Source organism: Microcebus murinus, chromosome 13 (genome assembly GCF_040939455.1).
Source record: "Microcebus murinus isolate Inina chromosome 13, M.murinus_Inina_mat1.0, whole genome shotgun sequence".
Taxonomy (NCBI): domain Eukaryota; kingdom Metazoa; phylum Chordata; class Mammalia; order Primates; family Cheirogaleidae; genus Microcebus; species Microcebus murinus.
Window position 1 is genome coordinate 15,518,343 of NC_134116.1, and position 15,183 is coordinate 15,533,525.

Genomic DNA, 15,183 nt, shown 5'->3' on the forward strand with positions numbered 1-15,183 from the left:
ATAGAGAAGTGGTGGAGGGGCTTCCACACACTAGAATAGTTATAATAAAATTTAACACACATTATAGTGCAATAGAATGGGACAGTGGATTGGGGAGTCATTTTGAAATGACTGGAACAAGGTGCATAGGAGGATAGGGTTCTCAAGGTAGCACTGGGTCAATCCATGGAGGAAATTGAATGTGATCTTAAGGGATAAGCAGAAAGAGATTGCAAATTTTCACATGCCTTTGGTTTTATCTATCATTTTCCTTCGTGTCCTTATCCCACCTTTATTTTCTCAGCCCCCTTTGGAAAAGTTCCTGGATACAGTTTATTTTTATGGTTGGATTAGATGATAATTTATAGCTTTGGGCAAATTATTCACAATACTATTTTCTGCTACTAGGAGTGCCAAAATCTAATTAGATCTGCTACATTTCCACACAAAAATGTATATTCCAAAAGTTGTTTTTACCCAATAAAAAAGTGTGATTTTTTCCATAGCTTATAGAAGAGAACCTACATTTAAGAACCTACACTGATAACCAATTAGTACTGAGATTTATGTGTACATAAACACAGTATGTGCAATGCATAGACATTAACGTATTTGCTACATAAAATATGTCATATTTTACATTTTTTAGTTTAAATAGTCATTAAAAATATATATACACCATTTGATAGGTTCCCTGATTCCTCTTTTGCCAGTCTGCACATTGTATGAAGACAACTTGTGTCAGTGATTGATTTAATTGGACCCACTTCTGAGAGTGATTGTTTTAATTAAATTGTTGGGCATTTCCCCCCTGTATCTGAAGGCACTTGGACTGATTTGCATTTCTTTCAGTTCTGAGTGTTGAGGGTTTTATATTATGAAACATATCTCTTTTTTTATATGCATGCACATTAGCTTTCATTATTTCTATTTTAATTAATATCAGAGAGCATAGTTAGTACAGAATTTCATGCAAGGAATATCTTAAAACATTTTAGTAAAATTAGCAGACACAATAAATATATATGGGAGACAAAATTGGAGGAAAAAGGGAATAAAACAGGCAAAGAAGAGAGTCTAAGTTTTTGTAATTTCTTAAGCAGAGTAGATATTCTGAATGTATAAGTGTTTTAGAAGAGAATAAAGAACTCTTAAGTATTTTGCAATTTCTAGCTAAAATATAGGTGGAGGACTTGAGATATCTATTTATCTTTCAATTATTAACTGGGCACCTGAGTTGTAGCAGTTTGGGGTACACCAGTGTTGAAAACAAAATTTCTTGCTCTTGTAGGGCTTATACTCAACATTTACTAGAGGAATATCATTAATGTCTTATCCATCAGTTTAATGAAAAAAGTGAGTATGCACCTCAGTATAAATTTGTTTTTTCACACATTTTCACTGTTTTATAATTCAAGCATTATAATTTAGGATGAGGTTCTATTTTTGTCATAGTAGATACATTTAAGGTTGACTTAATATTTTCAAACTCTTCAGGCTGACTTCATATTATTTCTGAATAGATCATTATTTCAATTTGTTAGTTGTTTACATATTTATTTTTAACTACATAATCCATGCAAAATAAAATGTCATCTTTGCTATTTGTTTAGTGTTTGCTTTTGCTTATTTTATTAGTGTCATTTTTAATCTACATTATCTCTCTGGGATTTTTTCCCCCTAAACGCTTCTAACTTTAGTTAACCTAGATAATATAACTTATAAGTCTACTTAGCCAGGAACACATAAACTTCAACATCACAAAGCACTAATTGAGAATGAGTGACTGAGAGCCAGTGTTATTGTGTCACCCCTCAGAATTACAGGATGCTCAACCTGAATCAAGTGCTATAAAGACCTAATGTAACATGTGAACGACTAAAAATACATATATCCATTAGTGTGTTAAAAAATTAGCAAAGCTTAATTTCATTCTCCCTTTTGGAGATAATAAACAAAAAGTTCTAATATAATGTTTTCACATACTGCAATTCATTGCCTTGCACTCTTCTTGTGGGAGGGGCACCCTATTTTGGACTCTGTAACAGAGTCATGCATTTCTATTGCTGCTGCTCAGTCTGTGTTCTGTTCATTCTAGTAGCCATGTGAGATCTTGGTTCATTTTTGGCTATTTTCTCTGACGGTATCATGAATATTACATGCAAGGGATTTGTCCAGTATGTATTAGGCTAAAGTTGAGATTTGCTATAGTGTGAGAAATTGAAAGATCATATCCTCCTATTCACAGGCCTAGAAATTTAGTCATACTTTTGTCCGACAGTACATAACTGATGTATTTCTTCTTACTATATTTTTTTTCCTACTATTATTTGGTTGCATACTTTTAGCCTCAGGGAAATGTTTTGGGTTTTGCTATGTTTTAATTATTTGAAAGAATGATGTTAAGCTATAAATGGCCATCCTGTACAATGGCCAGCTTTATATATAATAAAGTGTCATAGCAGAGATTTTATGGACATCTGACATTTATTAGTCTGACAAAAATAGACTAATAAATGGAATCCTTGAGAATCTTGGCCAACCAGTCAATATACAGTAGTAATATGTGTTTTAGGTAATTTGCATATATGTATGCAATATTATTTGCAAATATGTATGATATGTTATTTTTGCTCATTTTTCAAAGGTATTAATAGATTTTATTAAAATCTGCATATTCATTATAAAATTATCATGCTATTATAGAAAATTGTGCAAATAATAAAATGTTGAAAAATAAATATTACAATTTCCATCAAAATACAATAATATTTAACATTTTGCTGTATTCTCTCTCATGTTTTTCCCCCTCTATGGATAGTATTTTTTACATAACCATGCTCATGTTATATACACTCATGTTATTCTACAAAGCTTTATAACACAATTTATTTTTAAGTTAGAGGTATAGAAAGTACAATTACCTCGTCAAACATGTGGGCACTTTTAAGGCTTTACTTGAATTACTATCTTGGGTTTTTATATTGTTGTTCTATTTTTCACTCTTATCAGCAATATATGAAATCACTGGATATTTTACTACCCCCTTGTCAGTACTCATTCAACAAATATTTAATGTACATCTCCTATTTATTTAGACCCTGGAGATGTGATGGTTAAATATCACACATTTTGACTCTCTCCATGACAGTTATGATCCAATTTGTGAGATATATACATATATATATAGTATATATATATATATACACATTGTGTGTGTGTATATATATATATATATATATATATATATAAAATGTGTAGGTGCATCCCCACACAGATGTGCAAGGGGGATTTTTTTGCAGGTGGGTGTATTTGAGACAAGTAAGGCTAAGAGAATAGGATAAATCTGGGAGATTGTGGAATGTTTGTGAGTAACTCACAGTGGCCCAGGTGAGGCTACATGCGGGGAATGGGGCAGGAGCAGCGGTGAACATGGCCAGCAGGTAAGATAGGGCCCTGCTGCTGGAGGGCGTGTACATAATTCAGTGGCCTGTGAAGAGCCACTGCGTTTTTCTAGATCTGCTGGATTGTAAGAGGCAAACTGCAAGTGGGAAGACCGCCTAGGAGAGGAAATGAGAGGCTGGCAGTGAAAAGAGAAAAAGGGAAAAGAGTGAGGGACATTGTGAAGAAACACCTATAGGAACTGGGCAACTCATTGGGTGGGATAAAAAAGGCAAGTCTGGTGTAGATCTTAGGGGACTGATACTGTTAACATAAATAGTAAAGTCAGGGGTAGAAATACCTGTTGGCTGGAAATGGTGGAGATGGAACAATTAAAGTAAAAATGGTACTGGAGAACGTTTTAAATGTACAGTACCGATTTGCAATTTTGGTGAGGGTTTCATGGGGTAGATATTTGTCACAAATGTGGCCAGTGGCAAAGCGAGATGGATCTTAGAAGAGATTTTCAGGTTATTCAATCCTTTCTAACCTTTGTGTTATTGCTTGATAACACAGATTTAGCTCTGAGGTGCAGGGTTTGTACTTAGGCATGGTTGTGGTTAATCTTCAAAGTACTAGTCATTTTTGTTGTTGTTTTAAACAGATTGGTTTGCATTTATTTTGTTTTCTAGACATTTTAGTTCAAGTATACCATTTATGGAGGCCACATAGTATAGCAGTTTAAGTGGGCAGGATCTAGAGCTGAGTGTCCATAGTCAAACTTCAGCTTTGGGCTTATTAGTTATGTGCCGTTTGTCAAATTACTTTAATTGCTTTGTGTCTTGATTTCCTCATCCTTAAATGGGGCTTCTTTTAAATAAGGTTGGTGGTGAGGATTCAACAAATTCATCATGGGGTGTGCATAGAATAGTGCCTACACTTACTTGAGAAATTGTCATGATGTCTAAAAAGAAAAATACCAAATAATATGAAGCTAGATAAATCAAAATCAATTTGCTTTTATTTCCTTGAAATTAAAGGAGAACTCAGAATCATATTAATGATTCCATGTTTCATTTGTACTCTTCGTCGGAAATGAGGTGTGGTCCAAAAGGGCCCTCTCTGTGTCCCTGTGAGAGAGCTCAGGGGTGAGTGTGTGGGTGTCTTCTCACTGTCCTGCCCGATTTAATTAATTCAACCCCAGAAGGTATGGTAACTAAAATAGAGAGTTGCTTAGAAATCAGTGATGTCAGAACGCAGAGGTTTTATAGAAGAATTATCAGTCTCTAAAATTCTCAATATTTTTTCATGGCAATCAAGAAATTCTCCCTTAAATAAAATAAAAAAAAATTACTTTGTTTCTCTTCTTTTTCCATGCTACTTATTTTTAGTGAAGAGCATAATGAAAAGAAGTCTTTAGTACTTAGAGGGTTAATAGCTCAGTCAAGTCTTACTGGGTGATGGGCAGACTAAAGCACAATGGTAATTTTCTTCCCCACTAATGTACATCTTAGAATTATGTGATTTTGGAAGTTAATTATTGCAGAATAAGGAACATATGTAACACAATCCTAACAGTCACTTAGATATTTCTTTTTAAAATCCCAGACTTTTAAAAACATCTATATTCTAACATATTTAGTCATACTGATGTTGCAATGCTGTGCTGTTCATGCGTTATTTTCTGGGAGGTTATTTTTCAATATCGTAGCATGTACGATGCAAATCTATGTGCAATGGAGGGCGTCATTTTTCAAATTATTAGTTATACATGATGTGCTTAGAAACAGATATTGACATTTCTTTGCAATTTTTTGAGGACTAATCAAAAGCTTAAGGATATTCTGGTTTTGAACAGTTTTTTTTTTTTTTTTTTTGCCTGTGTATTTTTTGTGTTCATCTGGTTGCAAGCCCACAGTTTTTCTATCGATTGCAAGATGCCAGGTTCATCATTCAGTAGCGTCCAACTGTTTTGACAGCACGGTCACATTTGCATGTTCCATTTGGCTATTGTGGAGAGAGGTGCCAGTTGCCATGGTGAAGATTATGATGTCCCACATCAAATCTAGCCCCGTGATGGCACTGGCCTTTGAAAGCCACATGTAAATATTTATTTTCAAAGGTACAACTGGCTCTTTGGGAAGCACTGATGGGTACCTCGAGTAGTTATCTTTTCAACGAATCATCAGATGAGAAATCTGTCGCCAGGTGATTTCCCTTTTTGTTTTCATAAACTCCCAGTGCTCTCTGCCTCATGCCTGTTGACCAAGGATCAGATTCCATATTGGATAATTTGACTATCCTTTGTATATATAAGTTCGTAGGTTCACCTGTTTACTTTGTCTAGATTATTGCCTCAGAGCTGACCGCACCACATAAGTTTGCTGTGCTTCACCCTGAGTTGGGAGGTAGAGTTTTCCCTTTTCCTGTGGATTAGTCTAAGCACCACACACGCTTCCCTGAATGTTAGGAAGGCCCTTTGGACATCAAGGGCATGCTCTCCAAATTGGGGCTTTTTTCCAAGACTGTGTCTCACATGTTAGTTTGAATGTTTTAAAAATGCAGATTTTCTACATTTTTGGGAAACCTGTCAACTTGTAAAAGGGAAACTCCATTAAAAAACCTTTAATGAAGTTTTTTAGAGTTGCAAATTCACAAAACTCTCATACTGCCATCTTGAATGATAGATAGTATTGCTTACACTAATGCGTATATAGTTTAAACTAACAACTAAACTAACAGCTTAGTTTAATAGTTTTAACTAATGATTTAAATACACAATATTGGTTTCATAAAATGGCCTATTCTACAGCTTACTACTGCATTTTTTCTTTACCATCTATGGTTAATATACTGTTAAGTTTGGTAAAACATAGAGGAATCTGAAAGACATAAAATAAAATGTGCTACTTCTATAAAATGTTCTCCTCTGGAAAAAAAAAAAAAAGGAAAAGAAACACAAAGAAAAAGAAACTGTATCATGACACACTGTGAGGCTCATGACAACTATGTTTGTCTTTCAGATCCCCAGCTCAAGGGTATAGTGACCAGGTTATATTGCAGGCAAGGCTACTACTTGCAAATGCACCCCGATGGAGCTCTCGATGGAACCAAGGATGACAGCACTAATTCTAGTAAGTGACAACCTCAGGCCACCAGTTAACACAGTTGGTAGAAGATGCATTGCTATTTAAATGACTTTTTAAGATACATTTGCAACTGTTTGGTTATGTTAGTTCATTGTTATAAATGACACAGACTAGAATGCCATTTAAGATTTTATTTAAACCACATGGCTGAAAATATTAATGGAGCAACAAAAGAAACTTTTGATGTTACAGATAATGATAATATTTTTTCAAGCAATTGTCATACTCCCCAACTTGCCATTACTTTTATTATCATTAACATAAAAGTCAAGTACACTAGTGTATTCAGATAAAAATTGATCACATATCTCTGGATGTTAATACATCCAATGTATTAACATCCAGAGATCTTAACGATACTTATGGAAATTCAAGTGCTGCATGGAGTAGTTGTTTCAAATAATAGAAACTGAATTTTTAAAATTCTTTGCGTTTAGCAAGAAAAGATAGTATCTGTCTTATACAGAGGATGTGAAGGTTGTGTACCTTTAAATACATTGTACAACATGTTTAACTACTTAATAGAATTGTGTCTATGATTATTTTTTTTCTTAGAAAGCCACATACTGTCCATTGTATTAATGTTTGTGTTCTTTTTTGCCATTTCTTTACATATAACTTTTCTCTGCCTGATGTCCTTCTTTTCTCAACTGTCTGTCTTTTCCTTTCCCATTTTCTGTTTATATTGGTATTTGATTTTTTTACAATTTAGAATATTAGTTAAAAATAAACAATTTTTACTGTTCAGGAGAGTTAGTGAAAACAAAATTAAAATATGGTGGATCAAGCGTGGGTATGAATCTTTTCATTCATTCATATTTTATTCTTCACATATAAACATCATTCCATGAAAAGGAGGGAGGGTTTGAATAATATACATAATCAAATTATAAGCACTTTCTCTTTTAAATTCTAATAATCAAGTGGTCAGTAACAATGATTCTGTGAGCAGCTAATGATATAAAACAGATCTAGGCTGGGTGTGGTGGCTCATGCCTGTAATCCTAGCACTCTGGGAAGCCAAGATGAGAGAATTGCTTGAGCTCAGGAGTTCAAGACCAGCCTGAGCAAAAGTGAGACCCTGTCTCTACTCTAAATAGAAATAAATTAGCCAAACAACCAAAAATAGAAAAAATTAGCCAGGCAGGGCATGGTAGCATGTGCTTGTAGTCCCAGCTACCTAGGAGCTGAGGCAGGAGGATTGCTTGAGCCCAGGAGTTTGAAGTTGCTGTGAGCCAGGCTAACGCCATGGCACTCTAGCCAGGACAGGAGAGTGAGACTCTGTCTCAAAAAAACAAAACAAAACAAAACAAAACAGATCTACATTTTTTCGTTTTCAATTTCTAATCTCTTTGCTCTCCTTTTTATCACCCTTTTTATTTTTAAATTTTTCCCTATTATATTTATTTATTGGTTTATTTTTATTTCCTCTCAATTTGTGAGAAAAGAAGCTAAAACTATTCTGGTGAAGAGAAGAGGAGGCATTTTTATGGCTGATATTGTTTACTTGTTCAAATTTTGTTATTAGTTTGGATCTTTTAAAATTATCAGTACTTGACCATCTTTGACCTACAAAAGATGTCAGTTTCTTGTTGTTCGAGCTAATAAAAGTATATATGCTCATTTTCTTTCCCATCTTTAACTGCTTACCCTTTCTTTGACAAGAGGCATTTCCTTTTCATTATGTCTCGCAGTTTCAGAGGTCATGCAGTTTAGAGATTCCTAAGTTCTGATGTCTTCGATGTCCTCTGATTTTCTTTGGCCAGAGTGTCACAGAATGTAAGAACTATTACAGATTTCCCTAACTCTGATCACTATATGAGCTATGACACTCTGAAAGATTCATCAGACTAGAGACTGACATCATCCATATTATGACAAAAGTTTTAAGGAGATGAAATAAATTATACCTCTATGAAAATGCTGCTTTATTGGACTGCTTGGAAAAATGATTTCTTTCAAACAAAGATGTTATGGATTTTTTAACCTAGCTTTTCTCATTGTATTTGTGTGTTTGTAATACCAAATTGGTTACCCTTAATGATAGGAATCAATATCATTTGAGAAATTGTCTTTTAAAAGCAAAATGCTTCGGAACTGAATAAGCAGCACAATAGTTTTTAGGTTATGAAAGTTTATATGCACACATACACATAGTTAGGTCTGATTATCCAAATACTTTTAAGCACTAAACTGGAAAGCTGAGCTACAAAAAAATACTCAACCTTCTGTTTGCTAGATGCATGGGGCTTTTTCCTTTGGTTGTGTATCTGTTCTAGAAGGAGCAAGAAACTCTGAGTAACTCTTGAAATCTCTGACGCCTCAAATGCTGGTGAGGAACAGTCTTGAGAAGGAAGCAGGAACAGGAGCCCCTGCAAAGGCAAATAAGAACAAATCATAATGCCCACGCTTGAGAGATTCAAATTCTTATGCAAAGATCTGGTCGACAACTTTTCTTACACATTATATTACATTTGATGTGCACTGTAAGCCAGCTAGGTTAGTTTTTGTTACTTATTTCAACATTTGCAAAGACAAAGAATAAAAGAGTGTGAGATAAATATTCTTTCCTCAAAAGACTATACAAATTGTATGACTACAAAATTTAATAAAGATTGGCAGGATTGTAGCAGATTTATAAAAGCAATAAGAATTACTAATCAACTCTACTTTTGTGTCCTATCACCTTTTAAAATTGAAAAACACTATTTTTTAGGATGAATTTTAAGATATTTTCTTTTCCCTGGTTCATTATTGTAGTCTGATGAATCTTAGGAAAAATGTAAGCACTGAAAAGAGTTATTTAAAAACAGGGGTGTGCATTAGAAATGATGACAGACAGGTCCTAATTAAAGTACAGCCCTTTTTGTTTGAGGAGGAGGGTGATATAATAAGGATGTAATAATTCATAAACATGTTTCCATTTTTTGATAATTTCCCGAATACAAACTATGGATTAGTCATCCCTAAATAGAAAAAATAATGAGAAATAACCTAAAACTCACCCAGATATCATTCCAATTGTCAACAAATCACAAAACAGAAGACTTGTACATTCATGATTGGAGTTCAACACATTTCCCACTGCTAAATATGGGATCATTTATAATGAGGAAAAATAAGAGCCATCCTGCCAAGCTGTCTTTGCTAAAAATTTTAGATGAGTTGAGAAGAGAGTAAAAGGCCCACTGGCAGGTGAACCTGGCTGCCCTTAATCTCCCCTGGATCTTTGGGAAGGAAAAATGGCAAGACAACCATAGATGAAGGGTAAATGGTCCTAGCGAGAAGAACTGTAGCAACTTGACTGCTTATGATTTTGGCTACTACATGCCCCAGGAAGATCTTTCATAAAAGGAAGTGAGTACCTGGGTGACTTCACCACACTCATTTTCAGAGATGTATGTCTTTAAAATTCTGTCAGCATTACCATGAACTATGGTATTTTGTTAGAGCTTATTTTTTCTTTCCTCCAGTTTGTTTTTGGGGATGCCATGGATTTTTTCTGTGCTATTAAACTTCATTGTTCCTATTACCAGACTTAATAGATACTTTAAGCAAAGTAGGACTATACAGATGCTTAAAGCTCCCCCCTAAAATTCCTCTCACCTTAGAAATTCTCAACCTCGTAACTTGATGGGTTAAATTTGTTAAAACCTGTCACCACCACCTCACAGGTTTTAGGTTGATGGTTCTGTATGTTAGGGACATTTGAGGAGCTTTTCAAAAAATTTTAGGGAATAAATTTTTAAAAAATTCTTTATGCTCTAAACCCACTGCCAGAGATTGTAATTTAATAGGTTTGGAGTTGAGCCTGGCCATCCTATTGTATGAACACAGCTAGTTTTAATGTGCACCTGGGGTTGAAAATCTCTTGTTATATGGAGAACTAGAGTGTTCCACAGAATAAACAAAGTCACTCAAACATCTTCATTATTCTTACACCTCTGGGCTTTGTGACATTATAATTATGTAAAATACAGAGGGTAGAAAAATATAGTGACATTTCAATTAATGTGGGCATCTGTGGTTTTAATTAGCACCAGTTCCATCATGGTCAGCTCTAAATGGCTCTCCATGTTATAGTGGATATAGAGCTTCACTTCCTATTATCATTTTGTAAATTATAATATTTCTTATTTATCATGCAGGTTCCCACCAAAATCTTGGTTGAAAAAAAAAACTACTACCATTTTTTTTAGTATGACCATTTTAGACTATCTTGTATAATTTTTCAATTTCCCATACCACATTATTTTGGTGAGTTCACAATTCATTTGCTTTCTAGAATTATACCATCTGGTCGATATCAAATATGTGGCACCTACAAATACCACTAATGGGGCATAAAGGTTAGAATAATTAGGTTTGAATTAGCTAGGTTAGAACAGGTTGCATGGACAGGCATACAGTTATTTTTTCCCAAAAAATATTTTACACATAAATCAGGATTTGTCCCATGGTGCTCATCTTTTTCAAAATATAAGGGAGGCAGAAGAGTTCAGTTATTCTAAATAAGAGTAAATATGACCTTCTCCCACAAGGAAGAACTACTGAGAGTCACATTGGCACAGGTAACTTCTAGTACTCAACAACCCCATACCCATATTTAATGTTAAATCATAGAAATGAGCAAAAATAAACCCCATTCTTTTCTGTATATGTCATAATCCCCTAGGGCCCAATAGAAGAGGGTCTACTGTTAGCTTGCATAGTGAAAGGTAATATCCAACTAACCAGTCATGCCCCTGAATATTCTTCCAGGGATAGTTATCCATGGCTATGGCCTGTTGTTTCCTGTTGCCATTTGTATAGTACAGACATCTTGAGATCTTAGGAACAGTAACAGGTAATAATTGGAAGAGAGAGTATAACTTATTTTACCCTATCAAGAGAAAACATGTCCCTAAGAATTAAATAGAACACAATTTATAAAGTCTATTTCTAATTATGTACTGTGTAGACCTTAATATGAAATCAAAATTGCCCACGTTTTGCAAATGATTTGTCTTCGTGGACCACAGTTCAGAGTCTAAAGTTAGATACTTCACTTTTACATATACTTCCACATTTTAGTGTTTTCAGTACCTGTTCTGCCCTGCTCCTATTTCTTAGAATTACACTTGAGTTAAGAAGGACTTGAGTGGGAGCAGATAACCTCAATGTGGATAATTAGTAGTTCTCTTATAACTGTATGTATAATAAAATCTCCAAAAATTGTCAAGCAGTTCTCACTAAGAAGGATGCTAGAAGACTCACTAGTTAACATGTAACACTGTCACGGAAATGCATTAGAAGGATATTAAAATTTTTAAAAATCAATTCTAACATTACTATCTACACTATGCAAAAATATAGAGAAATACCTTTATGATTTATCAACAAGGGGGGAAACAAAACATGGAAACATAAATGGATTGTTTCTCTAAAATTTTCATGCTATTCAGTTTGAGTAGTTCTTTCTAAATTTAGCCCATTGGCAGGTGCACATCTTTTCCTGGCTTTGCTGGCATATCATATTGGTTCTGCAATAGTAATTTAGTTTTAAAATTACCTTTTTAGCTTCTGGTCTGATTACATTGCAATGACAAATCACACCTTCTGCATGAAGGGTCAGGATAAACATTCAACTTGGACTTTGTAAGTTTTGTGCTTTGAGAATCCTCACAGTTGATTTTGGTTTTTTGGTACCGAATGGTGTCAGAGACTGTGATACTAGAGTCATGATTACAGGCTTGCTTCTGTTTATTATCCCACCAATTCTTCAGAATGCTGTAGGAAAGGCTGCTAAGAAGACTTACAAACTGAAGCTGAAGTGCTAATTTCACCCATAGCAGAAACTTTTAATGATAAAGAGAAATAAAAAGTATTTAATTGGAACTTCTCAGAAAGTATCAACAAAAGTTATGTTTCTTAAGTAAAAGAAATGAAAGAAAAAAAAGAAAACTGTGCTATGTTTTCCTTCTTCCTGCCCGTTCATGAAAGACCATGTTTATCTTTCTAGCACTGTTCAACCTCATACCAGTGGGACTGCGCGTTGTTGCCATCCAGGGAGTGAAGACAGGGTTATATATAGCCATGAATGGAGAAGGTTACCTCTACCCATCAGTAAGTAACATGCAAAGATATTGGCCATTTGTTCAATGTGTGTAAAATAGCAATGGCAGCAACGAAACCAAGTTCTATGTCTATTGCTTCTGCCATTTTTGCTTTAGTATTTGATCTTTATTAGAATGTTGCAGAAGCTGTTTATTTCTTATTCTTCAATGTTTGGTAATGGGAATATATCTAAAGGAATAATGACATTACATCCTGAATTGTGGATCTGGCATATTTTTTAAAAATTTTCACAGAAAATTGATGGATTTTGAAAGAGTTGGTTTAATATAATCTTTTGTATTTCTACTTAGAAATGCACTTAGCAAGTTTCTTATAAAACATTATTATTTTTAGAAAGAAGCAATGTGAATTCTAAAAATAGAGAAAAGAAAAAGGAGAGTATTTTAAAATAATACTTCAAATTATATAAATATTTTACTGGAAAATAACTACTTATAATATTAAAATGTATATTTCATTTGAATGTATAGCCTTTCTATTTCATGGTAATGTTTATTGGCAGTTGAGCATTTTTTCAGCCATATGATCTCTTCTGGAATATTTTCTCTCCACATCTAATTTGCACTCAGATGTGTTATATTCATACATTATAATGCAGTTAGAATTCATTTCTGCCACATGTCCAAGCAAAAAAGACTTAGATACGGTGCTTCTTTTCACTGTCTCTTGAGCAAAGAGTGATAGCGTAACATCCTCTAATGCGTTTAAATATGCTCTTATTTGGGTTTGCACATCATCCTCATATAAACACTGCATTTGTTAAAACTGTTGTTGTTAAATATCACCACCAGCGTCAAGAAAGTACAAGTAAATATATGTGCATGGATGTGTGTGTGTGTGTGTGTGTACATCTTAAGCAGAAACATTCTCTAAGGAATGGTGCTTCCATGGAATGTGATCTGTTAATATTTTCTTTAGCAAATTTAGGAAATCCTGTCAAAGAGAAATGAAATGCAAGTGTGGTTGGCCTTCTTGGTGAGCTCAAAAAAGCAGGCTCTGGTATTCTTGAGCCTTCATCTGAGTTTCTTGTAGGGTGTTTCTGGGCACAGAACTGGGTCCCACATTATGCAAATGGCATTCTGTAGCACAAGATGAATATGCAACACATTGTGAGCAAGATCAAGCTAGAATTCCTATGTCCCCTTTAGAAAAAAGCCAATATAGAAGAGGATCATCTTCTAGAGATGCCTTATTTCAGATACAAGTCAATTTTATTGATTTGACAAATGTTCTTTTATTTTTGTTTCTTTATTTCACACCCCCCCCCCAAGTAATTTCTGAGAGGCCTAAAAAATCATTAGATGCAGTATCTGCCATAGCCTCTGGTTCTCTATTTGTGTTAATGATTTTATCACATCGTTTTACTCTGGTATATATGTTGATGACAGAGGAAATTTAAATGTTTTATCTTTTTGTTACTGAGATGCTTTTAATTTTTTTTGTCATGAGGTTGTAAATGTATACCACTCATTTGTAAAGGTAGGGTATATCATCTTGGATATGTGGCTTATCCTAAAATAAAATTACTAATTATGCTTGGTACAGTCTAAGCAGCAGGAATAGAAACAAGAAATGTATTAACTGCCAAATTCAGTCCCCAGCATTTTAAATATGGCTTCCTTACGCAGGAATCTAAACTAGCTGTGGGCAACAGCATTCGCCAGGATTTCAGGCTCATTGTTCTCTGTTCTCACCCCTTGATTCTCACTCTCCAATTCCGTGTCTTCTGGGCCTCCCCTTTAGTGGTTTCATTCTCTGACTTACTGAGCTTGATTTTCTCCTCCTCCCATTTTTGACTTTTTTCTCTGAACTCAAAGTCTGGAAAGAGACTCTATTCTCCCAGCCCCCACCCTAAGAGATCTCCTCTGCCCAGGCCAGGCTTTATAATTCTCAGCCGCCTTTCAGGAAAAGGAATTAGATAAAAACGAAAAGCAATCTAAAGTCTTTACTAACACTTTATATAGTTAAAGTGCTCTGTTTATTTCAATGTAATCAAATTCGAACTTGAAATATTTCAATATCATCTTTATTCTATAGTTACCAAGAGCCTACTAAAATAATGATATAGAGTGCAATATAACAATTATTACACTGTATAATAATAAAAGTTATACTCACATATTAATAATAGTGGTAATATTCGTCTAGTCAACTCTGCCTAGCACCGTTCTAAACACCTTAAATGCATTAGCTCATTTCATCCTTCCAAAAACCTTTTTTAAGCAAAAACTATTAAAATGAGGGTATAGAGAGTTTAAGAATCTGCCCCAAATCTTCCAGGTAGCAGACGGAAAATGCAAGAGTTAAGGATAGTTGTTAGTCTGACTCCTTGGTTTACATTTTTAACTGTTTTTCTATCCTGTTTCCACACACCAGACATTTTTCATAATATGGTCTGACACCTTTTCTAACAAGAAGTTATAAACACATGATGATGTAATGAAAACCTTTAGGGAACTGTTACCTATGGAATAAACTTCATTTCAGGTTAAATATTAAGAAGTATAATATGAAACAATCTGTTTCCTTTAGATGTTCTTGAATGAAAAATAAAAAT

The 15,183-nt window shown here is 34.3% G+C and overlaps 1 protein-coding gene across 2 annotated transcripts in view; it reads left to right on the forward strand.

Annotated features, from left to right (window-relative positions):
* FGF14 (fibroblast growth factor 14) overlaps positions 1 to 15,183 on the forward strand; it is a 649,836-nt gene that overhangs the window by 492,709 nt on the left and 141,944 nt on the right. For both annotated transcript variants that reach the window (XM_012751851.3, XM_012751852.3), the window contains exons 2-3: positions 6,384 to 6,494; positions 12,511 to 12,614. In XM_012751851.3, coding sequence (XP_012607305.1) covers positions 6,384 to 6,494; positions 12,511 to 12,614 — 215 coding nt within the window. The remainder of the gene's footprint in view (positions 1 to 6,383; positions 6,495 to 12,510; positions 12,615 to 15,183) is intronic.